We start from the raw sequence: 26,660 nt of genomic DNA, 5'->3' as shown, positions 1-26,660 counted from the left end.
TACCAATTATTCTTCCTCCCCTTCCAGTGCGTCGGGGATCAGTACATAGCCTCGGCGCGTGCGCATATGTGCAAAAGCATACGTGGCGAAAACGCAGAGCACAGGCACGCCCAGTAGCACAATAATGCCAGCCCAGCCCCAACGGAAAATCCAGATGGGGTGGAATGGCTGCAATACAGTGTCAATGGTGAGTATGCCCCCGGGGATAAATCCGTGCACTGTGACATTGTCCGCAGGCATAAACGTCCGGCCATACTCGAGCACGGCAGCAGAATGGTCAAAGCCCGAGGTTCCTCGCGCGCCCATAACGCCGACGACATACCCCAAGCGACTTGGCTCTGGCTCCTGCACGCGGCGAAAAGCAAGCTCGCCCCACTGATTCTGCCCGCCGGCACGCTTGTCCGAAAGGGTCATGTAGGACCGATTGTCCCATAGCGGGACCGGCAACTGCAGCCCGGGTATCGTTTCGCTTTTATCGCACGTCTCTACAAGCAGGATATGCAGCAAAACAAGCGCGCGCAGCGTCGGCATATCCTCCTCGATCTGTGTCATATTCAGCTGTGCAAACGCCTTATCCTCTGGGGCAAGAAGGACAAGTTTGGGATGCGTGCATTTGGACGAGCGCTTTTGAAGCGCCGCCATAGCTGCAGGGTGCGGCGCAGTGCCGTCCAAGACCCAGCCGAACCCTGCGCGGCGCACAAGCCGCAACATTTGCGTCGTTTTCGCTGCGCGCGCAAGCTTTTCCATGGTGATAGTGACCCTAGGGCAAAAAGGGACGCTATTCAGCAAATGCATCGTGCCCGTGCTCGTCAATATATTTTGCTGCACCGCGTTGGCACTGGCGCCTTTCTGCACGGCGCGCACATGAATTTGGCCGTGGTTGTCGCGGCGCGCAAAGAGCGGTGCACTCGCAGCAGTGCGCAGTGGCGTCCAGCCACGGGGCAATGTCGAGGCGTACTGCAGACCATGGACGCTGATAAATGCAAGCACGCTGGACAAATCCGCTGCACTTTCCTTGGAATGCAGCAAAAGGTACTTGGCTACAAGCCCCAGCTTGGCAAAGCCAGCGTCGACGGGGACGAAATAGGTGCGCAAAGGATCTGTGCGCACGGATTCATCCGTGCCTGCAGCATGCAAGGAGGCAACAAACGTGGAGAGCGTGCGAGTCGACTCCAAGGCCGTCTGCATGGGATCAAGCGGCACATGCATGACGTCGTCTGCAAGGTATACAAAAGCATTCCCCGCATGCACAGGTCCTTTTCTGATTCCCACTGCGCGAAAGGCAATGCCTGTGCCGCGCGTCTTGGCAGTGTTGTGCACTTGTACGTCCACTTGCTGTGCTGCGCCGCCAAGCGAGTCGAGACGCAGCTCGGTAGGGAGGAGCATGCCATCGAACAAGTCGTGCACGGCATGTTTTTCAGGTAGGATATGGTACAGTAACATGGCACGCAGAGCGGCTTGGTCGCGAGCGATGCGCACAGCGGGCGATGCACCGAGCGTCTCGAGCGAGTCGCTCCTGTGCTCGAGCCAGCGGTCCAAAGCTTCGTTTGAAGGGACAATGTATGTGTACGCCCCTTTTGGCTCGTCAAAGTAGCCTCCCAGTCCTGCCTGCCGCATGAGCTGGACAAATTTAGTGGCGTGCAATGCAAGCAAGTATTTCTCGAGCGTCATGCCGAGCGTGCCGTAGGGTAGATGCAGACCATCGATAATGTGCACGACGCCACTCTCAACAAAATTGTCTTCTTGCACAACCATGGCTTGGTTCACAAAGAGCCGGCTGTCTTTTGCAGTGTGCACAATCACTTGGCCGCCCAGAATGGTAGTCATGTTTACGGCGAGTGCCTCGCGTAGTCGATTTGCGTACCCAATTTCTCCATCTCCCAGTCCGATACTCGAAGCGTGCCATCCGAATAAACGCATGCGATCTTCCTGTGCCATAGGCCATGGGCCCATAATGTATGTGCGCTCCAGCGGCGAAAGCAGCGACATGGATTTTGCAGAGGGAAGGAACAGGGTCAAGTGCGCCGTTTTCGACATGGCGTGTAGCGCAGTCTCTTGCATATTTGCAAAGGTCGGTGCAATGTCGTGGTTCGTGCGCAAAAACTGCTCGAGCGTCGGTGGCAATGGCACGACCTTGTCGATGGTAAAGAGAACGCTACTGGACGATGTGCGGTCCGCGCGCAGGACCTTGGCCCCGCCACGGCCCGAGGAGTCCACACCGACACACATGCCTTGGGTGCTGCCCATTTGCGCACGCCGCACTCGCACAAACTGGCCTTGCCTTCCGAGCAAATCACCCTCGTCTTCAGCGCCTGGATGCGGCGGTACGTCGGGGGGCTGTGGGAGCACGCCGGGGTGTGAAGGCTCAATAATACGCTTGCGCGAAGGGAAATGCAGCGTCTCGTATATGCCCATCTGCGGTCCGCGTTCCGGTAGTGTGTAGTTCAGCACATGGTACCAAAGCAGCTGGCGGAGTGCAACGTTGATGTTGTCCACGTCGTGCGTATTGTGCAGCACGTTTTGCCAAAACGTGGCGTCAGGTGTATCTCCTCGCGTAGCAGCTTCAAAGGCATCGTTGTTCGGTACAAACAACGTCATACCTGTATGTGCGCAGCCCAATTCCTGGATTCGGTTCAGGGCAGGAATCAGCCGTGTACGCTGCAAAAGGAGAGTGAAAGTCGACAGGTCTTTGCGTTCACTGAGCATATCGATCAAGTTAAATGCTCCGGGCTCTTGCGATCGAGTGCCGCAGGCGCCCAGCGTGAGCAGCAGCACTGTCCACCAAAATGCCCCATGCAGCATCGTTTGCCAAAGGAGAGCGCGCGCGCACGGGCGAGGCTTACTAAACAAGGTTACGACGGCGCTTGTTTCACCTTTTTCTTGGCACCGCTGAGCAACGCTTTTTCGTGGCTCTTTGGGATGGGCGTGACGACAGCATCGACGTCAGCCGAGTGCCTCTTGCGTGTATGTGCCGACATTGCGTCGCAGCTCGTACAGGCGCATGAAGAGTCGCGGCACGTCTCGCTGAATGCGATACGCGGCGCCACCTGTAAAAAGCATGGCTACGGCGGCGTGCCTCGATTGACCGACATTATTGCAGCAATTCCAGACGCATACCGCAAAGCGCTTGTTCCTGCACTAAAGGCTAAGCCTGTGCGCAGTGCAAGTGGTATTGCCGTGGTTGCGGTGATGTGCAAGCCGCACCGTTGCCCACACATTGCATTGACCGGCAACATTTGTGTATACTGCCCCGGCGGCCCCGACTCAGACTTTGAATACAGCACCCAGTCATACACGGGGTACGAGCCAACTTCCATGCGTGCGATCCGTGCGCGCTACGACCCGTACGAACAGAGCCGCGGACGTGTACAACAGCTGCGCGAACTTGGGCACAGTGTAGACAAGGTCGAGTACATCATCATGGGCGGCACATTTATGAGCCTCTCTGAGGACTACCGCAATCAATTTATTGCCCAGCTGCACAATGCGCTAAGTGGCTACACAGGCCTCGACGTCGACGAGGCAGTGCAGTTTTCCGAGCGTGCACAGACCAAATGCATTGGCATCACTATTGAAACGCGCCCAGACTACTGCTTGCGGCCGCACCTGAGCCAAATGCTGCGCTACGGATGCACACGGCTAGAGATTGGTGTGCAGAGTGTATATGAGGACGTGGCGCGTGATACGAACCGTGGCCACACTGTCAAGGCCGTGACAGAGACTTTCCACCTGGCCAAGGACGCAGGGTACAAGGTTGTCGCCCACATGATGCCGGATCTGCCCAACGTCGGTGTCGAGCGCGATATGGAGCAGTTCAAAGAATACTTTGAAAACCCCGCTTTTCGTTCCGACGGCTTAAAACTGTATCCCACACTGGTGATTCGCGGCACGGGCTTGTACGAACTCTGGCGCACGGGCCGGTACAAGAACTATACCCCATCCTTCCTTGTGGATGTCATTGCACGTATTCTTGCACTAGTACCGCCATGGACGCGCATCTACCGTGTCCAGCGTGATATCCCCATGCCGCTTGTATCTTCCGGCGTGGAAAACGGCAACCTGCGCGAGATGGCCTTGGATCGCATGCACGACTTTGGTGTAACGTGCCGCGATGTGCGGTATCGCGAAGTGGGTCTGCACGAGATTCATACCAAGGTACGGCCAGAAGAGATTGAGTTTATTCGCCGCGACTACACCGCAAACGGCGGCTGGGAATCTTTCTTGTCGTACGAGGACCCCGACAAGGATATCCTGGTTGCACTTTTGCGCCTGCGAAAATGCTCCGCAGAAGGAACTTTCCGTCCAGAGCTTACCAAAGACGGACAAGCGTCAATTGTGCGCGAGCTGCACACCTACGGAAGTGCCGTGCCAATTCACAACCGCGACCCGACCAAGTTCCAGCACCAGGGTTTCGGGACGTTGCTTATGGAGCAAGCCGAGGCAATCTCCCGCAATGAGCACAAAAGTGTCAAGCTTGCCGTAATTGCCGGCGTCGGCACCCGCGACTACTACCGCCGCCTGGGCTACGAACGCGAAGGACCGTACATGATTAAAATGCTAGTGTAGATCACGTGATGTAATGACCGTGCGGCCGCAACGCCGCGTATTCCTTATGGCTACAGAAGGTGTGTGGGTGTGGCGCAATGGCGCGTGTTTCGCGTGCACGCTGCACGTCACGCCATACTACCTAGTTCTTACACACGACAATCAAACAGAAGTGCTTGAAATTGCGCTCATTGACCGCGCGGAACGGCACAATGGCGCCGATGCGACGCCGCAGCACGGTGCATTGTCGATTTTGACCCTGTATATGAGCGATTTTACGCAGTGCTCGCTAGGATTTAAGCAGGATGCGCTTCTTTTGCGCACGATGGAGCAGCTGAAAGAGGCTGCGAGCATTGGTACGTACTGTGCACACTCACGCCAGATTCCGTGCGCCAGTTGGCCGCATTTGCAGCGCCGCGCACAAAACCGAGCCCTGGCTGGGCGCTGTACGATCCTGTCGCTGAATTTAAGCGCCAAGGCGTGGGCGCACGCACCAAGGCGTGGCGATTTACCGACGTGAATGCCGATTACACGCTGTGCGCAACATACCCCCAACGCTTGGTTGTCCCTGCACGGGTCAACGACGAGATGCTGGTGAATGCTGCCAAGTACCGAAGCAAAGGGCGCATCCCCGTGCTGTCATACCTGCACTGGGCTGGGCACGGCACGATCACGCGGTCGAGCCAGCCCATGGTCGGACTGAAGCAGAATCGCAGCGCACACGACGAAATGCTGGTCAACGCCATTTTCGCGACGCCTCTTGAGGGAGAGCAGGAAGAGAATGCGTACGGTGCGACCTCGACAAATCTCATTATTGACGCACGGCCTGCAACCAATGCAATGGCAAATATGGCAAAAGGTGCAGGGACCGAGATGATGGAGTACTATCCCCGCAGCAAAAAACAGTACCTCGGCATCGACAATATCCATGCCATGCGCGATTCTCTGCGCCGTGTGCACCGTGCACTGCGTGGAACAGATCCCAATCCAGGGTTTGCAGGAGATGCTGTTGCGTTGGCCTCTGCAGACCAAGTCGCATTGCGCAGCTCGCGCTGGCTCAAGCACATTGCCATCATCCTCGACGGCACCTGTGTGATTGTGCGCAATGTGCATGTGAATAACTCACACGTGCTTGTGCACTGTTCCGACGGCTGGGACCGTACTTCGCAGCTGACGTCGCTCGCTTCGCTTTGCCTTGATCCATACTACCGCACATTGGACGGGTTTGCGGTGCTCATCGAAAAAGAATGGGTCAGCTTTGGCCACCGGTTTCAGGAGCGCAATGGCTTGGTTGGTCTTGGTGCGCAGAAGTTCAGTATGGCGCCGCCACAGCGAGAGATGCTTGTAGACACGGAGTCGATGCTGCTCGAGGAGGCGCCACACCCTGCGGCGCCGCAAGCGTCATTTTGGGACTTTACCAAGCACTTTACCGCGCCTTTCCAAGTTACCGCTACGTCAGAGTGTGCGCCCATTTTTCACCAGTTCCTCGACGCCGTCGCACAGCTCCTAGCTCAATTTCCTGCTCGATTTGCATTCAATGGAAAGCTCCTCGCCATGTTGCTGCGCGAGGCGTATGCAGGGCGCACCGGCACGTTTCTGTACAACTCAGACAAGGAACGAAGAGAAAAAAATGGCGCACTTTCGCCCCTGGAAGCAACGGAAAGCGTCTGGGATGCGGTGCTGTCAAACAGGGACGCGTTTATGAACCCTATGTACGATGCAAGCCTCGACAACCATGCTACACGCGGCGATATGGGCGTGCTATTACCAGATACCCGTGCAGTGCATTTCTCTGTGGACCTTTTCCAAAAACCGTACCACGAACTGAACGCATTGCTGGATACCGAGCGCAGCGAGCAGCGCAAACTGCAGGATAGAATTGCTGCACGCGTCCACGATCCTGCGCGTCCTGCCACGCACAAACAGGAAACCAACTTGGACGAATCGATTCAGGTAGCCGCGACCAAAATGCGCTCTCTCTTTTCCGACGGCTGGGAAAAGTTTCAAGGCGCGATGCGCAGCACGAGCTTGGAAGAGCCTCCGCCAGTGCAGGATTTCGTAGAACGCACGAGCCCGCCACGCATGCCGAGCCCGCCACCGATTCCTTTGGATCCACGCTCCACGTTGGCACCGCAGATGCTTCCACCTCCCAGCGCTGTGGCCGCGCCGCGTCCCTCGCCAAAAAAAGCCCCCCCCGCGCACCAAGATCCTCTTGGCGCGTGGCAGCTGTAGTGAATTGAGGATTTATTCTGTTACTCTCCACGTGCTTTTTGTCGCACCATCATGTCCAACAGCGCCGGCGGCGTGTTTAACATTGTCGGCAGGAACCTGAAACTCGATACGAAAGAGGACATTGCGCCGCACCTTGCAGAAATTGAAAAGATAGATCCGCTGTATGAGGTGCATTTTGGCGGAAACACGCTGGGTGTCGGCGCATGCGTTGCGCTGGCCAATGTCTTGAAAACAAAGCGCAGCCTACGCGTCGCTGACTTTGCCGATATCTTTACCGGCCGCTTAATTTCCGAGATTCCCGAGTCGCTGCGTGCGCTCTGCGATGCACTGCTGGAGCACGAGCAGCTCGAGGTGATCGACTTGTCGGATAATGCGTTTGGCGGCCGTGCTGCAGAGCCCATGACCCAGCTTTTGAGCAAGAATTGCCACTTTCACACGCTGAGACTGAGCAACAATGGTCTCGGCATCACGGGCGGTGAGATCGTTGCCGAGGCGCTGTACCGCGCTGCAAAATCTCAGCGTGCCGCTGGCCGGGAAAGCAAGCTGCGCACCGTGGTTTGCGGGCGTAACCGTTTGGAGAATGGCAGTGCCGCTGCGTGGGGTCGCGCGTTTGCCGCACATGGCGGGATTGTTGAGGCGCGTCTTTACCAGAATGGGATCCGGATGGAGGGAGTAGAGGCGCTTTGTGCGGGGCTGGCCAAGTGCCCGAACTTGCAAGTGCTCGACTTGCAGGACAATACCGTGACGCTCCGCGGCGCGCGCGCAATTGCTGCGGCGCTCCCATCCTGGCTGCACCTGCGTGTGCTAAATTTGAGCGATTCGCTAGTCAAGTCCAAGGGTGGAATGCTCATTTTCGAGCAGTTCCATCTTGGGCACGGCAAGCACCTCGAGTCGCTGCAGCTGCAGTACTGCGACTTGAATCGCGCTGCGCTTGGCTATCTCGGCAAGGCTATCAGCAAGAATCTCGAGCATTTAGATATGTTGGAGATTAATGGCAACTTTGCGGATGAGGACGATGAATGCATTACGGCTATTCAAGCAGCGCTGGGGAAATGGGGGCATGAGGGTGCGCTAGACGAGCTGGATGAGATGGACCCTGAAGGTGAGGAGGAGGAGGAGGAGGAGGAGGACGACGACGACGACGACGACGACGACGACAAGCACAAAGATATACTTGACGTGGCGAACCGTGCAGAGAGCCAGGATGTCGGTCAAGATGCAGACGCTGCTGCCGACGCACTTGCCGACGAACTGCAAAGCACATATATCAAGTAGCTATAAATCTAGTAATCGTAAAATTTGTGCGCACCGCGGGATAACATGCCCGGCAAGAACGGCGCAAGGAGCCAAATATAAAAGTAGGTGTGCGGCAGTGGGATAATACCCGTCTTGTTGTCCGCCACGCTTTGCACAGTAGCAATGGCCACTTGTTCCGAGGTGAGTGCTTTGCCAACAGGGTACCGCGCCGACTTGGATCCCATATCGCTGCCGAGCGAGAGTCGCTTGTTGAACGAGGTCTGCACTGCGGCCGGGGAAATAACAACGAAGCGCACATTGCTGTACCCTTCCACCTTTGCCTGTGCCTCACACTCGAGCGCCATACCGAGAACAAGCATCATCTGCGCGCTCTTTGTCGCACAGTACAATGCGCGTGTCGGCGCAGCAATCAGACCCGCTACGGAATTGATGATCGCGACGTACGGGCTCTTGGAGTTCGTCTGCAAGCGCGGAACCAGCGCCGTGAGCACCAGTGCAGTACCCAAAAGGTTGGCATCGCTCGACTGCTGTACGGCTTTGCGCACCTCCAGCAAGCTTTGCGCCGAGACTTGCGGCGAAGTGGCACCGATCAGCGGGTCCAATCCGGCAATGGCAAGCATAGGCTGAGTGCAAATCGCGCCAAACACAATGTAGAGTGTATCGACGCCGCCGAAATCGTGCGTGATGGCTGCCTCGAGGTGCAGTATGTCATCGTTGCGCGAACAGTTGGCAACGACCAGCTCAATCTGCTCGGCACGCTTGCGGCCAGACTGCGTGGTCTGCGCTGCGACAAGTGCAGCCTTGACCTCATACAGCGATTGTTTGCGGCGCGCAACAAGCATGATACGATGCGCTCCGCGATCCAAGCACCGGCTCGCGATCGCGGCACCGATTCCGTCCGTGGTCGACGCACCGAGAATCACGATCCGCTCCTGACTGGGGTCCAAGATACTTTCACGGGAATTGATCGTGCTTCGTCGCCTCACCCAGAAGGCGAGTACGATGGCGAGTGTCGTGACTATAGCAGGAATTGCAAGACCCATGGAAATAGCGGCTAGTGTGGTGAATTCACTAGCGGGCTTGCTGTCTACAATCACGTGCATTTGGTGAAGGTTACGCACAGGCCGTCAAACGCGAGGTGAATGGGCGCGATGTGCATCGGCTGTGTTTTGGGCGGTATAGCTGCGGACTGCCGTGGTGCAAGCATTTCTTTGCGCTCGTTTGAGTCAGGATCCCACACATGCTCCCACCAAGGCGAGTGCATATCGGTATCGGGGTGCGCGGCCAAATACGCATCGAGTGCATGCACCACGGTCTGTAGCTGCCGCTCGGTCTTGTAGTGCTCGGTGCGGTGTGTCAAATCGGTTATCAGCGTCAGCTGCGGCGGTATATCTAGCGCGCCCAGTTCCACCGAGGACACAATTGCCTGGGGAATGCTGAAATGGCTTGCATGGCGCGATAGTTTCAGGCCGTCGACAATGTACAGCGTACTTCCCGCGATACGCTGCATAGTATTGGCTGGGATCCGATGCTATGGTCAGCACACGTCAGACGTACACAGTCGCTCACGTAGCTCATTGAATCGATCCGGAATCCAAGGCACTCGAACGGTTTCTTATCTTTCCCAGCGAATCCGTGCTCCACAGGGAGCGGCATAACAGGCACTTGGTACCGGCCCACCGAAAATGGCGCATCGGCGGTGATAATGTGCCAGCGGAGTGCACCGACGTCGCCGCCGCCCGTAATGAAAGACTTGTCAATCAGGTAGGGGAATGTATGCCTCACCGTATCCATGCACTCCTGCGTGAGATACACATCAACGTGCTCCTGTATTACGCCGCCCATCGTCCAGCTGCGCAAGTCGTCCAGACCCAGAATCGCGTCTGCGTGCGCGTGCGTCAGAAGTACCGCGTCGATGCGGCGCAGGCCATGGGCAGGAAAGTAACGCAGCGTAGACTCGTAGAATGATTTTCCGCAGTCAATCAAAATGCATGTCTCCTCGTTTGACGCGCTGCCAAGCACCATGGCACTCGTGCAGCCGCGCCGGTTTTTGCTCGCAGGACGCAGTGCATCCGCGCATGTTTCGCATGTAGCTGTACCTGCTGCGCCGTCGGTGACACATGATATTGCAGGCACTTGCGAGCTCGTGCCAGTGCCGAGAAACACGACACGATCGAGCCACTGCGAGCGTGGCTTGAGGTCCCACGACATGGTCGGCGTTGGTCAGCGTCCAAAAAAAAGGTGGAGGCCGCTGCACGGAGGCTTGTTCCAGGCTCCCACGATGGCGGGCGCTGCGCCCTACCAAGTCCAGCACACGCTGCAGGCACACGCAGGTGCCGTGCATGTCGCGCGGTACAATACAGGAGGAAAGTATTTGCTGACAGGAGGCGCCGATCAGCAGATCCAGTTGTGGAATACCCGTGCTATCCCGTCAGACGACGTGGATGTGAAAGGACGAACGCAAAGCATTCATCGGTACAGTGCACATTCCTACGAAATTCTATGCCTGGACATTGCGCATGATAATATGCGATTTGCCAGTGGCGGTCCTGACCGCGCGGTCCTGCTGTGGGATGTGGCGAGTGGCCAGGTACTTCGCCGGTTTAGCGCACATTCGGGCCGCATCAACGACGTAAAATTTGGCGGTGCGAACAATGACGGGAATGTACTGTTTACTGCAGGAAGTGATACTGTGCTCCGTGCTTACGATCTGCGCGCAAACAATGCGTGGCGCCCGATTCTGGAGGCGAACGAGGCGCGTGACGCATTACTGGCCATGGCACTGACGTCGCCCGCGACGCTACATACCGGATCCGTTGACGGTGTTGTGCGCACGTACGATCTACGTATGGGTGAACTGCGTGCAGATCTGATCGACCAGCCGGTCACGTCCTTGACGCCGACCAAAGATAATGCCGCGTTGCTGGTCTCGGCACTGGACTCGCCGCACCGATTGATGGATCTGGCCGATGGATCGGTTCTGCAAAAGTACGAAGGTCATGTGCAGGCATCGTTCCGGTGCCACTCGACATTATCCGTCGATGAAATGTACGTGCTCGGGGGCGACGAGCGGGGATGTGTGTACATGTGGGATTTTGTAGGCGGCCAGTGTGCGATGCAAAATGTGCCGGATTATGGCGCGAGTGCGCGGTATAGACGCACGAACGCACCCGTCACCGTCTTGTGGACCGAGTGTAGTCCAGATACCAGTGCGCCGCAGTTTGTCTCGGCGTCCAGCTGCGGATCCGTGCATGTGTGGGAGAGGACATCTGTATAGAAACGTTGTAGCAGCGCTGGATGACTCGACCTCCACAAACAGGCCCACGGGGCAAATGCGTCCAATTTTCGCAACGCGCGCGCTCTCGGTGGGTAAAACCGTGCGGAACGGCGTCCCTGCCATTGTCGGTGTATAAACGCGCCTATTCTAACAACACAGCAAATGCTGCTCGGGGAGAATCGCTATCGGAGCAACGAGGCTGGCTTTCTAGAATGCCAAGAAAACAAAGGTATCCAGACGCATATTTCCTTGCAACACGCTCAAGAAGGTCATATTGGCAATGGGTGAAGAATGCATGGCTGCTTACTCACAACGGCAAAGCAAAAAGTCGACAATGCGCTGGCCAAATGAGCGGTGATCGGCAGGTCCAGAGTATGCATTTTGGGTCTGGTAATATGCACTGTTACGCCGCGCGCCAGCATCCGGGCGCTGAGGTTTTGCCGTTTTCGCTACACCACCGTACCGACTCTCGCCATTTTGCACAGTACCGGCCAAGTTGGGTGACACAGGGTTGCTCTGTGCACGGATCCCCGGCGCATTACCATTCTCCGGCAAAGCTGCATACCCCTGTTCTGTTCGAATTTCCGCGGTGCTAACTCCTGTCGTTTGTTCATTTCCTTTGCCTCGGTAGCGGCCGGTCGGCTGCGCGGCAAGGGTGGTCGACACTCCTTGCGCAGTCGTACCATTCTTGGCGCCTGCTTCCGTCTCGGCATCGCGCGGAGCTTCGGCCTCCCAGCCTGAACCGTTGTTAAGGAGCATCCAGTCGTACACGCCATCCTCGACTTCGCCGCGGTTCTTGAGCACCTTGGTAAACAGCTCGCGCAAAAAATCATAATCCGGCGTCTCTTCAAAGCCGAGCTTTCGCACGTAGTTGAGGTAAATTCCGAACTCTTCCGGATATCCGTCGCAAAGCTCCTTGATTGGCGTGCTTTGTTTTTTCTCGCCGATTTTCTCGTATTTTTGCTTGTTGGTCGCGGCCTTGAGTCCCTGCCATGGCAGGCTGCCACGCAAAAAGTACAGAAAGACGTGGCCAAGCGCCTCGAGATCATCGCGGCGTGACTGTTCGCGACCGAGGTGCGTATTTATACTCATGTAGCGCGCCGTGCCGCTCAAGCTCTTACGCTCCCTGTACGGGATATGCTGCTTCGTTTTCGGGTCCCTGTACTGCTTTGCCATACCAAAATCGACGATATGCACAAACTTGACCTGTTTACTGTTGGGCCGCCCCGAAAGAAAGTTGTCAGGTTTAATGTCACGGTAGATCAGGTTACGCTCATGGATCGCCTGGACACGCGTTATCATTTGCTTCGCGACCATCACAACCGTCTTGACAGAGAAGCGGCGGGAACAGAGATCAAACAAGTCTTCCAGCGAAGGGCCGAGCAGATCGATCACTAGAATGCTGTGCAGGCCCTCTTGGCCAAAGTAGTACACTTGCGGCACGCCAGGGATGCCAGCAAGCACTTTGTACGTACGGTACTCATCACGGAGCTGCGGGGCATCGCTTTTTCGGGGCTCAAACTTGATGGCAATCCGCTGGTGTGTTAACAGGTCCGTACCCTCGAAAATCACACCAAACGAGCCCTCGCCAATCTTTTTCCCAACGCGATAGTGGCCGCCTACTATATTAGACCCACTAGTGTGCGTCGAAGACATTGCTCGGCAAAAGGGGATCGTATACTTTGTTCTGCGATACGATCCGACTGTGGCCTTTCACCGCGACGCTCCGCTACGTGGATTGCAGAGGAGTGCCGTTCAGGCGGCTGCTTAGTCTAGGACGTACATATAAATTACAAATATGCCCACTTCCGGCGTTCGGCCGTGGCGCGAGTATGTACAGCGTCGGGGCGGCGCTCGATGGATGCAGGGGTGCATTCCATGCATGGTGCATACCTTAGAGCTATGTACGACGATTGTAATGCTACTTTTTTCTCTTTCAATGCATCGTGTGGGGTATACCGCTTCTGTGCTAAGCAGCAAGTCCGCGCTGGCTCTCGAGCTTTTGGACCTATACGTTAGTCATATGTAGCACGCACAATAAACAAGGAGCTATCCAAGAAACTGGCGTCAGACTTGCGCTCGTCACGTACCGCTCCACGCAATTGCTCAGGCACGCTTCTTCACCGCGACCGAAACGAGCACCGATAGAGCCCACACACTGGTCCCAGCACCGCTCCGTGAACGCATGCACGGTCGTTTGGATGCGAGCCTTGGATTGTTCCGCGTCCAAAAAGGCGGTCAGTTCTTTTTGGTCGCTTTCGTTCAGGTTCGGTGCACTCATGGTTGCAACGTCGACCGACGACAAACGGCGTGCTGTCCGCCGTAGTTAAATCACGTGACTAAGATACGGCTACGGTCCCTGCGGCTTGGCGCGCTTGGCGGCTTTGGGTCGGTCGTCGTGCGGGGCAGCGTCTGTTGCCGGCGCGCGTTTCTTGTTTTTTTGCAACGCTTCGCTGGTACCTGTGCGCTGAACGACGGCAAGCATTTCCTTCAAGAGGCCATGGAGCGAGGTTGAGCTGGAAAAGCGTGGCGAGCGTTGCAGCTGCGCAAGTGTGTCTTGCAGCGCCGCGGGCGGCCAGCACGACGTCATTGTGCCTGTAGCATCCTTCTCACCACTGACGATGCGCGCCGTGATGCGTACCGCCTGCAGCGCAAAGCGAAGCACTTCCTTGAGACGCTGTGCGTTCATCGACTCTTCTGTAGGCTCGACAGCGGCGCGGATCGTGTCAAGAATAGAGTCGCGTACCTTGGCGATAAAGGCAAGAATGATTGGAACACTGGCGTGGCGCGTCTCTGCCGTACACTGCTGCTGCAGCACGACGAGTAGCATATTCACGTCTTGCACTTGGCGATAGGTGCGTGCTGCAAAGTTGTATCGGCTGCCGTCCAGCAGAGGCTGCCGCAGCGCCCAGCCGAGCACGCTGAAGCGACGGATCGTATCCAGAAGAAAGGCGGGGCGGACGGGCGAAGCCTTGCGCTGTAAAAAGTCGCGCAGCGTAGCATCGTACGCCTTGACGATCTCGGGCAATTGTGCATCGTCATTTCTCAAGAGCACTTTGGTATAAAACTGGCATACGGCGCCGCCCAATTCAGTGAGTGGCGCGTCCTGCGATGTACGCAAAAAGGCAAGCGTATGTTCAAGCTCGGTTAAGAGGTGAGGAGCGTCGATGTCGCCGCGGACTTGCTCCTTGGGGCGGCACACGCGCGAGCGCAAAATTTGGCTTGCACGAGTAGCTACTTGTGGCGTCGTGTCGCCATGGCCTCTTGCTAATGCAAACAGCGGTGCGGCCAAACGCACAAGCAGAGGCGACGCACTTTGTTCTTTGGCATAGATTTCCAGCAGATCAAGGATTTTGTTGTGGAACAAGGCGGTGTCGCGCTGGATCACTTCGGATTCTTTGCGTCGCGAGTTGCTGTGTTGCTTAAAAATTTCTGCGAGCTTGTCGTCGAGTTGTGTCATTTGGTCGTCATCAAACGCATCGTCTTCATCGCTTTCGACCATGCCACTCGCGCGGAATGCCTCTTCAATGCGGGAGCGGAGGATAGGATCGACTTGGTCATTGTGGGTGTCGTCGTCGTGAGAATCGTTGTCGTCGTCGTTGTCGTTGTCGTTGTCGTCGTCGTTGTCGTCGTCGTCATTGTCATCGTCATCATCGTCGTCCTCATTCTCATCCTCCTCAACCTCCTCATACCCCTCATCCACCATTTCCTCCCCTGCACCCTCAGCATTCACACCCAGCTGAGCGACCAAATGGTCCAAACTCGCAGCCGATATCGAAGCGCTAAACACTGCAAATGTGCGGCTCACTACCGCACGGAGGAACGCAGAAGAGATCTCGAGCAAGTCAACGAGAATGTCCACGAGGAGTTCGACTGCAGAATCTTCTTGACGAGCCTCGCGCTTGCTCTTCTTCTCAGGGAACAAGCTCTTTGCAGCATCGACAAGTGGCGCAACAAGATCCGGTGACGCCGCATCGTCTTCATACGTGACAAGCATCACTGCCGCGAGCAGTGCAGTGAATGCATGCATACGCGTCTTTACGTCCTCCTTACTCGTCTTCTCAGCAGCCTTTCCCACGGAGCGCAGCACAGTGGTGCCCCCTTCAATCCGCGCCTTCACTGCATCGTCGACGGTAGGACTAAAGTGCGTGTCGTCTTTCCACATCTTCGCGTGCATGGCCTGGACAGCGAGCAGCCATGGCTGCTCCGCTTGATTCGGACCTTTGAGCTCGGCAAGGCACGCTTGAAGACGCATCTGGCAAAGCGTGCGCGTCTCTTTGCTGAACGGCGCAGCCGGCGCAGTAAGGATTTCGTCCCAGCCCCCTTTTGGCGTCTTGGCTACTGCAAAGTAGCCAAATGCTGCGAAAAACAAAAGCACGTCCTCCACCCACTTTTGCATGCGCGGCACGAGGTTACTACGCACCAATGCCAGCATCTGATCGCATACCCATTGCCGGTGCGAAGTGACAAGCTTTTCGTCGTCTCCCGGCGCGGGAGCGTAGGCAACTCCACGCAGATACGCTAGGTAACGACGAATGCCCGACTCGTCCAAAGAGGAAAGGATCGATTCGATCGTCTTGGTATGTGTGACGCGGTCAAAGTTTTGGCGGCCATGCTCGCCAAGCAGCTGTGTAACCAATGCAAGACCTGCGGTAGGATTGCGCTTCACCGCCTCGCTCACGTACGTCACTGTCTTTTGCGCCATGCTGTGCAGCAAACGGTTCTTTTCTGTAAGTTGATTAATCCATGTCCGCATCAGGTTTGGTGTAAAGAGAAATGGAAGGACGTCAGCTGGTGCGCGTTCCAATGCCTTGTGCAAAACCTGGAAGCCCCACGACTTGCGCTCCGGGCTTGCGCTGTTTGCAAACAGCGTCTCGTCGACGACGATACGAAAAAAATCGGCAAACGGCGCTGTGTTTGGAGGGCTCGCATCTGGCACGGAAAAGTAGGTATCCAGCAGCATATTCCATACAAACGGCAGGTGTGTAGTCCACGTTCCCGGCCCGTGCGCTCCCTTGTCGCCGTCGACCTGCAGCGGCGCTGCTTCCTTTAGCGCACGCGCAATCACCGGCAAGTTGGACGCAGCGAGCAAATGCTCAGATTTGAGCGGTGGAACGATCCGCGGTTCCATTGCAAGTCCAGGGTCGATTCGCTGAAAGGTGATGAACAGGGCAAGCTTCTCTGGAGAAAGGTCCTTGTTGGTGCAGATGCGATCCGCGCTCCAATGGATCGCCTCGTCGGCCCAGGAAGGGCGCGACATGGCATCCTTTGCCAGCGGCTCCAATGCCTGTACAAGCACGTACCCGCTGGGTTCACTCAGCCACGATTTGTACGCGGCAATGGCAAGCAGCACTTGGAAGGAGCGCTGGAACGTGGTGAGGGATGCATTGTCCGCATACAAGATGCCCGAGCGAACCAGCGCATAGATACCAAACAGGCGCGCAAAATGCAAGTCGCGCGCTTCCTGCCCACTCATATTCCCACGCACGACGGTATGTTTGAGCAAAAGGATGAGCACATCGTGTGCATGCATGCCAGGCAGGCGCTGCAAAAGCTCGCTGAGCGCAACGGCAAACCCAAGTCGCGCATTCTCACGCGGACTTGCAAGGCCACGCACAAGACGGCGAATGGAATAACTTACATCGCCGGAAGTGTATTGATCGAGTCGTTCCTCTGCGGCTTGTGCTTCTTCGTCCTCCGCGTCGATGTGCAACAAGGCAGGGGGCTCTATCCGGGGCGCACGCAGAGATGTATCCTGCTGTGCCACGAGTGCATTTACAAGATTGTCCGAAGCCTCGAGCCGCGCCTTTTTCTCTACAGCCGTCAAGCCCCAGAACAACGCCAAGGTACTGCTCATCGTAGCTGCAGCAGTGCAGGTGGAGCTTTTTTTTTTGTCGCATGTACTCGCACGTGGCGATGCAGGCTGGATGTGATGTAGCGTGCGCATTGGTCCGCGCATGTGACGTGCACACCCTCGCGCGCGTGGGCACACAAAAAAAGCAGTCGAACAACAGGCCAAATTCGCACGCGTGCTGGGCGTAGAATTTCAAGTGGACTGGACTATACAGCCAGGAAGGTCAGCGAGCCCGTCAGCCGTGCGGGCGTTTGTTGTGTCACTCTTTGTCGTCCTTTGTGTTTCCTACGCCTGTCGTTTCTTGGTAACTTCCCTTCTTGTTTAGAGGACGTTGCTACAGGAACGTCCTTTACGCGCTGCTAACACCACAACATGGTCACTATCCTGTCTTCGCCGCAGATCGCGGCGGCAGCGTGGAGTAGCGACGAGGGGGATCATAGCACATTGTCGCCTGTCGCCCGAGATAACGCCGCAGTCCAGGAACTGGACCACTCCTTTGGCTCGTCCATGTCTATCAGCTCGCTCGACAGTCCGGAGCGCGCGGCCGAGCGACGGGCCACGCTGGCGGTACTTGCCGAAGATCCATTCGGTGCCTGCGACACTGCACTATGGCCAGCGAACAAACCCATGCTGAATATCCTAGCCAAGAGCTCGCCGCATGCAATGGAGATTAGCTCGCCGGCTGCGCCAGAGCTTGGCTCGCGTGCATCCCAAGACATTATCGCTTGTGCACAGCGCCGCGTGGCCTGTGTACGGCGCAGCGCTACTCTGCACACATCCATGTCTTTGCTCCGTACAATGTCATCGGCCGACCCCGCATGTGAGCAGGACTCTAGTCCTACAGATGGCCCGCCTGCCAAGCGGCGCCTTTCGACGTTTCGCACGGTGCAGGACGTGTCGTTTGGGTGCGGTGACAGCGAGCGAGTTAGCCGCGATGCAGGTCCGTCCAGCAGCCGTCATACCCGCTCCAGAAGCACCGCGCTTTGCTGGTCGCATCCCGAAATCTCGCCGTTGTGCTCCTCGCGGAAGATTGCGCCGACTGTGACGTTATCCCCTGCTGCAGAGGTAAGCGGCGATGCCTCTTGGCTGCTGCATGCAGAGCCGAGCAAGCGTGCGTGTTTGGTAAGTTCGCATCCCGCTGCCTCGCCCGGCGGTATGGCCGGGTATTTTTTTGATCCCCAGTCGCCGCAATACACAGCCAGCGTCGCGCCGCCCACCCCGTGTTTTTCCCGCCCATTCTCCCCGCCGCGCTCGCCGTGCTCGCCGATGCACAACGCCACGTTGCTTGCACCTTCTCCCATAATTGCGTGCCGGTCTGACGTGTATAAGGACCCAGCGCGCCCGCCCATTGTTGAAATGGACGGAGTTATGATGGATGCACCCCATGATCCGCAGCGTGGATCGCCGGTGCGTGCGTCTGCGCGGCGTCGCACGCCTGGTTTTGCGCTGCGGCGCACACAAACGTCTTTGCCAAACAACAAGGAAAACGTGATGCCAAGTGCGCCTTTGCCGGCGCGCTCGCTGTCTCCGGTGCTCCCTGGGTTTGGCACGTTTGAGATGGACAAAAAAGCACTCCCGTGCTTCCCTGTAAAGAGCGATGGGCTGATGCGCATTTCGCCCACCACCCTGCGGACGCTGCTTCAGGGCGGTTTTGAGGACCGTGTCAGAGGATACCAGGTGGTCGACTGTCGCTTCCCGTACGAGCACCAAGGCGGGCACATTCCCGGCGCCATTAATATGAGCACGGTAGAGCATGTTCAGCGCCACTTTTTGACGCCTGGCTACGGAATGCATGCCGCGAATCCCATGCCGATGCGGACTCAAAGTGGCATGCCGGATTGCCACGGCGATACGCGCAAATTTGTCCTCATCTTTCACTGTGAATTTAGCTGGAAACGCGCGCCGTCGTTGGCGCTCGCACTCCGCCAAATCGATCGGGCGATGGGATGCGACTACCCGAAATGCCACTTTCCCGACGTCTACATTCTCCAGGGAGGCTACGCAGACTTTTACAAGACGTATCCGGACGTGTGCGAGCCAAGCGCATACGTTCCTATGGACGACCCACGCTACGTCCGCGATCGAAGTGCAGAACTGACTGGGTTCCGCAGGCAGTTTTCGCGGAATCGCAGCTTTGCGTACGGCGACGAACACTTTTCTGCCCTGTCCGTGCTCAGCAGCCGACCCAATTTTTCCTCGACCTTGTTCCGTGCAGAGCAGCAACAGCCCGTCGCTGCGCAGGCCGCACCGCTGACCGAAGAGCCAAACACGCTTGATGTGCCGAATGCTGCGCGCGATACGAGTTTTAGCAGTGCCGGTGACTCGTCGTTCGAGGGCGATGTGTCGTATTCACCGTGTGCCGCTGCGGAATTCCGCCGCCCGGCGCAGCTTCCTGACCTGCCGCATGCCCGTCCGTTTGTACGGCGTGCCTTGTTGCGTGCGGAAACCACGCCGAATGCGGTACGTTCCGCTTCCCATGTCCCTAGTGTATGAATAACGACGTCGAGAGAATGTAGTGACGAGTAGGTTGAAAGGCACGAACCATGCATTCCTGCAATAGTGTCGTTGGCTTTGCCGACGCACGACCTAGTGCATCTCCGCTGCAAGCACCGCACACGTTCGCTGCGCACAGCGTCAGGCGCCTTTCGATCGGACCACTACACGACACATGCGCCCGCGGCTACACAAATAGATGCTTTCTGCCAAAGGCACGATATGCTACAGTACAAATTGTTTTCATGTCCGACTCAGGCCGCGCGGCTACGCAAGCGGGGCGCGCGGCGCGATTCTGCCACGGGCTGCGTCGGTGTGCAAGCGCGCTTGCTGCGAGGCCGTTTTGTGTGGCGCTGCATGGATTGTGCGCCTGGGCGTTTCTGGGTGTCTTTGCTGGTCGTCTCACTCCCCAGCGCCGAGCCCCAAGCGCGATCGAGTTCAGTAAGTCCCATGATCGTCTCTGGCGCACTGAAAAAGGGATCGACTTCCTCGATCTCGACGCGCGAAGCAAATTTCATGCCGAGATGGAGGGAAAGTGCCGCACTCGGTATACGGTCCTCCTCCTCGACCCATGCATTTGGCGAGTTGCCGTGGGACTCTTCGGCACTCGTCTCTGTATTTGGATCGCTCACCGATTCCGGCGCAAAGAACTCGGGCGTCGCAGGTGCAAAGTTCGGGCTTGCGCCGTCCTCATCGACAATCACGTAGTCGGAGCCGAGATCGTGAGTGGGTGTCGTCGCTGCTGGCGTCATGGGCGACTCTTGGCGGATGGCATCAGAAGGCAGCGATGGCGAGAGCAGAGAAATCAGTGTCTCGCTTGGCGGCGCGCCTTCCGCCATCTCTGCAGCGGTGACAGTGTGTGTGGGAGTAAGGGGCGTTTCAACATCAAGCTCCGCGACGGAGCTTTCACGTCTGGTTTCAGGGTATGACGCGGGCGGGCCTGCGTGGAAAAAGTCGTATGGGAGGGACAGGGTAAGCGAGCCTGCGTGCGTGGCATCGACCGTGCAAGGGCTCGGGACAGGGAGTGCGTGCTGGAAGACAGCGTCGCCAGATCCCTCGCACGGCTCGCTGCACGGCGCAGCGCTCGGCGGGCGCTCGCTCAGCGATGGTGAGCGTTCCTTGCCGCATGATGCAGGCGTTGGCACATTCCCGTCCGTATTCGCACCGTCCGATGTGTCGTTCTCCAGTGTCGTATCGCCGCGTGCGAGCAAATCCAGCTCCGCATCGTGGAGCATTGTCCGGTGAAAATCGTCCTCTTCGCCGTCTGACTCGACCGACACAGCACTGGGTGGCCATGCGTGCTCAACGACATGCTCAGAGGCAAACACGACGCGGTTTACGCGCCCGGAAGGCTTCTGTGTCTTGCCAAGCATGGCGATCGACCATGCTTGTTGTGCGAGGTTCGCACTGCGCTGCACGACATCGACAAAGTCATCTTCCTCCTCTTCCTCCTCTTCCTCTTCCACTGGAATGGGAAGCGGCGGGGCTCGCAAAAAACCGACGGCGGTACGCACAGGCTTTGGGGAAAGAATGCCCGACTTGTGCGCGGCGTCTCGTCTTTTCGGCGGTACGATTCGTTCGCCATGCCGCGTAAAGGTAGCAGGCGCGTTTGTATCGACGTCTTCTTCCAATCCCGTGGAGAGGCTCTTGGGGCTTGTCCGCACCGTTTGTTTGGGGCGCGGTGTGGCTGCAGAGAGCGCCGCGACGGTCTTCTTTGTTTCTGAAGTGAGCGCTTCCGGAGGGCGGTACATGGAGCTTGGACGGCGGTGGCGCTTCCCGGGCCCCGTCTCTTCCTCGTGGGAGTCCGCAGGGGAAAAGAGAGGCACTGGCAAGGGTGTCACGGGCAAGACCATTGGCCCTGTGTGCGCCTGTTTCTGCGCACTTTCTTGCGTGTCATGGTGCGATGAGCTGGGCATGGCGGAAAAAGTGCACAGCAATTCCTGAGCCCCACGCGCGACCTTCGTCGCCGGCTTAGGCGTCTGCAAAACCGCGCTGGGATGTTGCGTGTGCATCCGCGGGGTTTTGGTCAGTGGCAAGAGTGGCGACGGCGATCGCAGCTGGCTCGAGAGTTTTCGCGATCGCGTCGCACGCCGTGGTGTATCCGATGCATTGTGCGCAAGTGCGGCAGCGCCAGGCGCGTTTTTCCGACTTGCGTTTTCTGCAGTCGCGTTCGTGTGCGACACTGCACTCGGCAGGCGTGTAAGGCCCATGGTGACTGCACTACTGCAAATAACCACCTGTATATTTTCTCAATAGCTGCCGAGTCCTCTACGAGGCACAGCAGCGCCAAACAATGTTCCTTCGTGTCGCGTCGTGGGTGGCGTGGAACAAAGTCTTGAGCGTCTTCCGCCGCTCCTATCCCAACGGGGCCGATCGGCTTTTTCTTTGCCCGATGCACAGCTTGCCGCACCCGCTTGCAGCACACTGCATTCGTCACTCGGCCGAAAGGCGGCCGAGCGGTGCGTGCTCCACTGCGCACGCACCGCCGTTGTCATCTGCAAGCCTCGACTGTCTGTGCCGCGGCTGCAGTAAGGAATTACGCGGTGGATGCCGATGGATAGGTAGCGGTATGAACTCACACGATCCTGCTCCGATGTCTGAAAACACAGACGAGCTATGGGGGGGCACAGGCGTATGGCCAGGCAGGCCGCTGCCGCATGCGAGGCCGACAGCCACGCACGATTCGGTGGCGGCGCTTGGCGCCGCAGCCTCGAGTGCCGAGCGCCGCGGCGCTTCTATCACGCCTATGCACCGACACCACCATACACCCACGGCGAGTTTGTCGTCCCTTGCTCCGGTGCAGAGAACAACCCCACCTTTGTTCTCCAAGTACGATCCCACCGGCCTCGACGCGGGCGTGCGTGGGCGTGGGCGTGCAGGCACGATGCCCTCGCGCTGGGGCTCGACGGGCACGAATACACACGAAAATGCAGGCACTGGCAGCCCCATGTTTGACTCCATGCACGAATTTGCTCCTTTCTCGCCCACGGACGACCAAGTGCCGGGCGTGCTCAAAACGCTCGACTATCTTGGCTTGAGCGACGGGCCTGCTGAAGCGACACAGCGCACGCAGCGCGATCGGGCACATACCGATGCGGCACGGATTCCGCCGCATGGCCTCCGCTCTTCTCCAGCGCCCGGCGGTCCCGTGGCGTCGCCGCTTGCGACGCCGGCGAACGGAGGCGTGCAGCATCACGGCACGCGTGCCTCCGCCGCTTTGCAGCACAGACTCTCGCACCTGCCGAGCGCTTACGACGTGGTTGACGCGGGGAGTGCCGACAAGCCTCGTGCGACGAGCACGGACCGGCACGATCCGCCCGTAGATGAACCGCCGTTGGCGCGCGCGCCGGGCTCTGGCCGCCATCGTGCGGACACGGTTGCCGCTTTGAGCGGTCCCGATGGGCGCATGCGCACCGAGCTCGAGCTGCAGCGCACGGCGCACGGCGCACACGAAAACGTTTTGCGCGCGCGCAGTGCGTCGCTGCAGAGCGACCCAGCGACGCGTCTGCGGGCAGCCCAGCGCGGCGGCGATATGGACTGCAGCGTGCTTGTGACGGGCCTGAGTCCCCACGCATCTACGCGCGTCTTGTGGCGCATATTCGAGCCGTACGGAATTATTGGGGATATCCGCCTTTTTCCTTCGCGCGGCGCCGCCGTCGTGCAGTTTCAGGAAAAAGCACATGCCCAGCACGTTGCTGATGCTGGCAATGCGTATCTCGGCAAGTACATAATCGACTTGATTCCCGATCAAAACGTCGCGCCGGTATTTACCTGGACAGGGGCCGATTGGGAGCCTGGCGAAAGCGAGCAGCACCCAGGCGCATACAGCCACACGGACACGTTTGACGCGCAGACTGCTCCGCGCGCGCCGATGCATGCTTCGCGCCATGGCGGCAGCGGCAGCCTCGTGCCGAACAGCAGCAAAGGGGGCATTCCGCTCCCCAAGGCGCACACCGCCACGCTGGACCGCGCGCAAGAAGAAGCGCTCTGCGCGCAGCTCCACTTTAGCCACGGCCCCGATCCGAAGCTCACGGGTTTCATGCCTGCTGAAGCGCATACCTACCACACCAACATTCCCCGTGTTGTAGAGCAAGGCCGATCGAACCGCCGCGTGGACAATGCGCGCTTCCGCGATCTGCGGCGCACCATCGAGAACACTCAAACGAGCGAAGCGCAGATGGACACGATTGCGCTCGAGTGCCTGGACGTGATTGTGGAGCTTGCGAGCAACTACATCGGCAATACCATTGTCCAGCGCTTCTTTGACCAGTGCTCGGAGACTGTCAAGACACGCCTCCTTGAGCGCCTCGCGCCGCACCTTGCCACCATCGGCATACACAAAAACGGGACGTGGGCGGCGCAGAAGATTATCGACCGTGCAAACACTACGGAGCAGCAGGCACTGATTACGCGCTACCTACAGCCCTATGTCCCAGCACTGCTCTTGGACCAGTATGGCAATTATGTCGTGCAGTGCGTGCTGCCGTTTGGATTTCCCAGCGCCACCTTTATCCTTGATGCCATGGTCGAGCGCTGCTGGGAGATTGCACAGGGGCGATTCGGCGCGCGGAGCATGCGCACCGTGCTGGAAAACCCAGACGTACCGCGCGAGCATATCAAGTGCATTGCGCTTGCCATTGTACTGCACTGCGTTCCCCTCGCCACCAATGCCAATGGCTCGCTCCTGCTTACTTGGCTCCTCGACGCCTCCGGACTTGACGGCGTCGTTGGCCTCATTGCGCCGCAGCTGGTGCCGCACATCACCCAGGTTTGTACTCACAAGCTCGCCTCCGCCACGGTGCTCCGTATCGTGGGCCAGTCTGCGGATCCACACGCTGCAAGGCTGCTCCTCGGTGCCATCTTCGACCTGCCTGCAGCCGAGGTGCTGGAAAAGATTGTGCTGGACTCGGTCCACGGCGCCCAGCTCGTCGCCAAGGCGCTGCAGAGCCCAATGATGCGCCCAGACATGCGCGCGCCCTGCGCCGACGCCGTCGCTGCGATTCTCGAGCGCCACGAGCTGAGCGCGGCACCCGCGTATTGCAGGCTTGCTGAGCAGGTTGGCACCGTGCCCGAGTCTAGTGCGGAAGCGCGTCATGCTGATACACACACTGCCGTGCGCGCGGCTCCAAACGGCGCCCCTGCTGTGTCTATACCACAACCCTACGACCATGCTTACCACCATGACGTCGGAATGCCGGCGTCCCGCTACAACGAAATTATGTACCAGCCAGCTGGGCTCCACGTTTACCCCACGCCTGCACCGTACGCCGTGCCTCTTGACACGCTGGGCTACGGCCACAAGCCTCCCGCGTGGCAGTAGGCATGGGCGCAGGTCCTGATAGATTAGTCATAGGCGACTGGCCACATTGCGTGCTTCTGTTGCGTCTCAAATGCGTAGCCTCCATGCCGCCCCTTGCGCTGGAGCAGCTGCCCCACGATATCTTAACGCACATTGCGTTTTATACGGCGGTAGGTCCGGCGTGTAGAAGCGCAGCTGGGCCGCCAAAAGATCTGCTGCACCTCTTGCTCACATGTCGCGTCCTGCACCGCCAGCTGTGCAAGGCACACAATTCGGCGCTCTATGCCTCCATATTCCACGCACTCTTTGACACAGCCGCGCTTGCCCGGCGGTTTGGCGCGCTCACGCCGCGGCAGCTTGCAGAGGGTCTTGTGGAGCGGTTCATGTCGATGAAGACGCTCCGCGCACACGTACTCAACCATTCGGATCTGCTGCTCGAACGCTGCGACGCCGCTGCCGACAGGGATCTGTGCCAAAATCTGTGGACTATCTATCTCATGGCGCTGGAGCACGGTGCGTTTTGTGCGTCGCTAACGTTAGACACGCGCAATCTCTCGCAGCTGCAGTGGTGCATGGTCGACGATTTTGTCGATATCCACGCACTCCAGACAGTGCGCGCGCATCATATTCATGCAAGGCTGCCCACAAGGCTGCCCACGTCGAGCCTTGTACTGCACCTGCGCTTTGCACTTACGCAGCTCCGGCATGGCGCCGCACCCGCCGATGGCGAGCACCAATCGCTCTTTCTCCTCGTAAAGCCATACGTGTTTGCCACGCACGAGTACAACATGTATTTTGCGCGGTGGCAGGCATGGGGCTTGCCGCATGCGTCGCTGGACGCGCAGGCGCAAGTAGCAAGCGTGCGCTACCTTGGCCAGGAGCTGCTGCTGGCCGTGCCGCCCGTGAGCCAAGCAGCGACACTGCTCATGTTTGAACGGCACACAAACACGAGCTACACCAGCGTAAAAGAGCACCTGGGTCGCCAGATCGAGGAGCGGTTGCGCACCACGAGCGTCGCGGCACTCCTCGGGTCGGCTGCGTTTGATTTGGACTTCAAGCGCCTTGACCGGTGCTACGACCCCGCGAAAGCGCCGGGCTTGCATATACAAGACCACCGCAACAAGTTTGAGGGCGTTTGGGAGGGGCAGTTCTCCTTCTTTGACTTTGCGTCGTACCGCGATATGCTAAGCGGCAGCACATCCGCGCTTTTCGACGGGGGCTTTGGCGAGCAGTCGCAGGTGCTGCACTTGCACGAAACGTGTACCTGTGCATCGTCAGACGCCCAACATTCCCTAAACACGCCCGATGATGCGCCGCTCTACGTACAGAAAAGCGCGGCGCATGGCGCCTTGCCCGCGACGGAATTGGATTCGTGGCGTGTGTGGGAGGCTTCCTTCTTAGGGGAGACGCCATCGGCCACCGACGAACATGCACTCTTGCTGCATGGCACCGGCCATTCTGCGTGGGGCAAGTTTTACGTGCGTGGGCGTGTAAGGACATGGGATGGCCTCGTGATGCTCTTGAAAGAGTACGGGCCGGGCCGGCAAGGAAAGTGGATTTACTGCGGATACCGCCTCGCCGGCGGAAAAATGGTGGGCCGATGGCGCGATGCATATACGCCGCAGTCCATGCATGGGTACGAAGGGCCCTTTTTTTTAACACAACGAGCGTGTGACGCGCAGTGTGCTACATGACGCTATACC

The 26,660-nt window shown here is 58.2% G+C and overlaps 13 protein-coding genes across 13 annotated transcripts; 7 read left to right on the top strand and 6 right to left on the bottom strand.

The window, feature by feature from the left end:
- Positions 1–6: 6 nt before the first annotated feature.
- On the bottom strand, positions 7–2,802 carry MVES1_002226 (uncharacterized protein; the record flags this gene model as incomplete). Its single annotated transcript, XM_056207057.1, has 1 exon — positions 7–2,802. One exon carries the CDS (start codon positions 2,800–2,802, stop codon positions 7–9), a length of 2,796 nt encoding a protein of 931 aa, XP_056063032.1.
- A 117-nt stretch (positions 2,803–2,919) lies between these two features.
- On the top strand, positions 2,920–4,566 carry ELP3 (histone acetyltransferase; the record flags this gene model as incomplete). Its single annotated transcript, XM_056207056.1, has 1 exon — positions 2,920–4,566. The coding sequence occupies one exon, from the start codon at positions 2,920–2,922 to the stop codon at positions 4,564–4,566; it is 1,647 nt and encodes a 548-aa protein (XP_056063031.1).
- Positions 4,567–4,612: 46 nt separating this feature from the next.
- MVES1_002224 (uncharacterized protein) lies at positions 4,613–6,777 on the top strand (the record flags this gene model as incomplete). The annotated part of the gene is made up of 3 exons (XM_056207055.1): positions 4,613–4,625; positions 4,692–4,901; positions 4,928–6,777. 3 exons carry the CDS (start codon positions 4,613–4,615, stop codon positions 6,775–6,777), a joined length of 2,073 nt encoding a protein of 690 aa, XP_056063030.1.
- Positions 6,778–6,828: 51 nt separating this feature from the next.
- On the top strand, positions 6,829–8,052 carry rna1 (Ran GAP Rna1; the record flags this gene model as incomplete). The annotated part of the gene is made up of 1 exon (XM_056207054.1): positions 6,829–8,052. The coding sequence occupies one exon, from the start codon at positions 6,829–6,831 to the stop codon at positions 8,050–8,052; it is 1,224 nt and encodes a 407-aa protein (XP_056063029.1).
- Positions 8,053–8,060: 8 nt separating this feature from the next.
- Positions 8,061–9,077, bottom strand: MVES1_002222 (uncharacterized protein; the record flags this gene model as incomplete). Its single annotated transcript, XM_056207053.1, has 2 exons — positions 8,061–9,052; positions 9,074–9,077. 2 exons carry the CDS (start codon positions 9,075–9,077, stop codon positions 8,061–8,063), a joined length of 996 nt encoding a protein of 331 aa, XP_056063028.1.
- A 50-nt stretch (positions 9,078–9,127) lies between these two features.
- On the bottom strand, positions 9,128–10,245 carry MVES1_002221 (uncharacterized protein; the record flags this gene model as incomplete). Its single annotated transcript, XM_056207052.1, has 2 exons — positions 9,128–9,538; positions 9,592–10,245. 2 exons carry the CDS (start codon positions 10,243–10,245, stop codon positions 9,128–9,130), a joined length of 1,065 nt encoding a protein of 354 aa, XP_056063027.1.
- A 70-nt stretch (positions 10,246–10,315) lies between these two features.
- Positions 10,316–11,311, top strand: MVES1_002220 (uncharacterized protein; the record flags this gene model as incomplete). Its single annotated transcript, XM_056207051.1, has 1 exon — positions 10,316–11,311. The coding sequence occupies one exon, from the start codon at positions 10,316–10,318 to the stop codon at positions 11,309–11,311; it is 996 nt and encodes a 331-aa protein (XP_056063026.1).
- A 303-nt stretch (positions 11,312–11,614) lies between these two features.
- On the bottom strand, positions 11,615–12,967 carry CK1b (non-specific serine/threonine protein kinase; the record flags this gene model as incomplete). The annotated part of the gene is made up of 1 exon (XM_056207050.1): positions 11,615–12,967. The coding sequence occupies one exon, from the start codon at positions 12,965–12,967 to the stop codon at positions 11,615–11,617; it is 1,353 nt and encodes a 450-aa protein (XP_056063025.1).
- A 694-nt stretch (positions 12,968–13,661) lies between these two features.
- Positions 13,662–17,168, bottom strand: POL5 (DNA-directed DNA polymerase; the record flags this gene model as incomplete). Its single annotated transcript, XM_056207049.1, has 1 exon — positions 13,662–17,168. The coding sequence occupies one exon, from the start codon at positions 17,166–17,168 to the stop codon at positions 13,662–13,664; it is 3,507 nt and encodes a 1,168-aa protein (XP_056063024.1).
- A 369-nt stretch (positions 17,169–17,537) lies between these two features.
- On the top strand, positions 17,538–19,658 carry MIH1 (protein-tyrosine-phosphatase; the record flags this gene model as incomplete). The annotated part of the gene is made up of 1 exon (XM_056207048.1): positions 17,538–19,658. One exon carries the CDS (start codon positions 17,538–17,540, stop codon positions 19,656–19,658), a length of 2,121 nt encoding a protein of 706 aa, XP_056063023.1.
- A 254-nt stretch (positions 19,659–19,912) lies between these two features.
- MVES1_002216 (uncharacterized protein) lies at positions 19,913–21,574 on the bottom strand (the record flags this gene model as incomplete). Its single annotated transcript, XM_056207047.1, has 1 exon — positions 19,913–21,574. The coding sequence occupies one exon, from the start codon at positions 21,572–21,574 to the stop codon at positions 19,913–19,915; it is 1,662 nt and encodes a 553-aa protein (XP_056063022.1).
- Positions 21,575–22,251: 677 nt separating this feature from the next.
- On the top strand, positions 22,252–24,978 carry MVES1_002215 (uncharacterized protein; the record flags this gene model as incomplete). Its single annotated transcript, XM_056207046.1, has 1 exon — positions 22,252–24,978. The coding sequence occupies one exon, from the start codon at positions 22,252–22,254 to the stop codon at positions 24,976–24,978; it is 2,727 nt and encodes a 908-aa protein (XP_056063021.1).
- Positions 24,979–25,061: 83 nt separating this feature from the next.
- MVES1_002214 (uncharacterized protein) lies at positions 25,062–26,651 on the top strand (the record flags this gene model as incomplete). The annotated part of the gene is made up of 1 exon (XM_056207045.1): positions 25,062–26,651. One exon carries the CDS (start codon positions 25,062–25,064, stop codon positions 26,649–26,651), a length of 1,590 nt encoding a protein of 529 aa, XP_056063020.1.
- Between the last annotated feature and the right edge of the window lie 9 nt (positions 26,652–26,660).

The sequence above is a fragment of the Malassezia vespertilionis genome, chromosome 4 (genome assembly GCF_029542925.1).
Source record: "Malassezia vespertilionis chromosome 4, complete sequence".
Taxonomy (NCBI): domain Eukaryota; kingdom Fungi; phylum Basidiomycota; class Malasseziomycetes; order Malasseziales; family Malasseziaceae; genus Malassezia; species Malassezia vespertilionis.
Note: the sequence above shows the minus strand (reverse complement) of the source record. Positions and strands in the feature narration are given on the sequence as shown.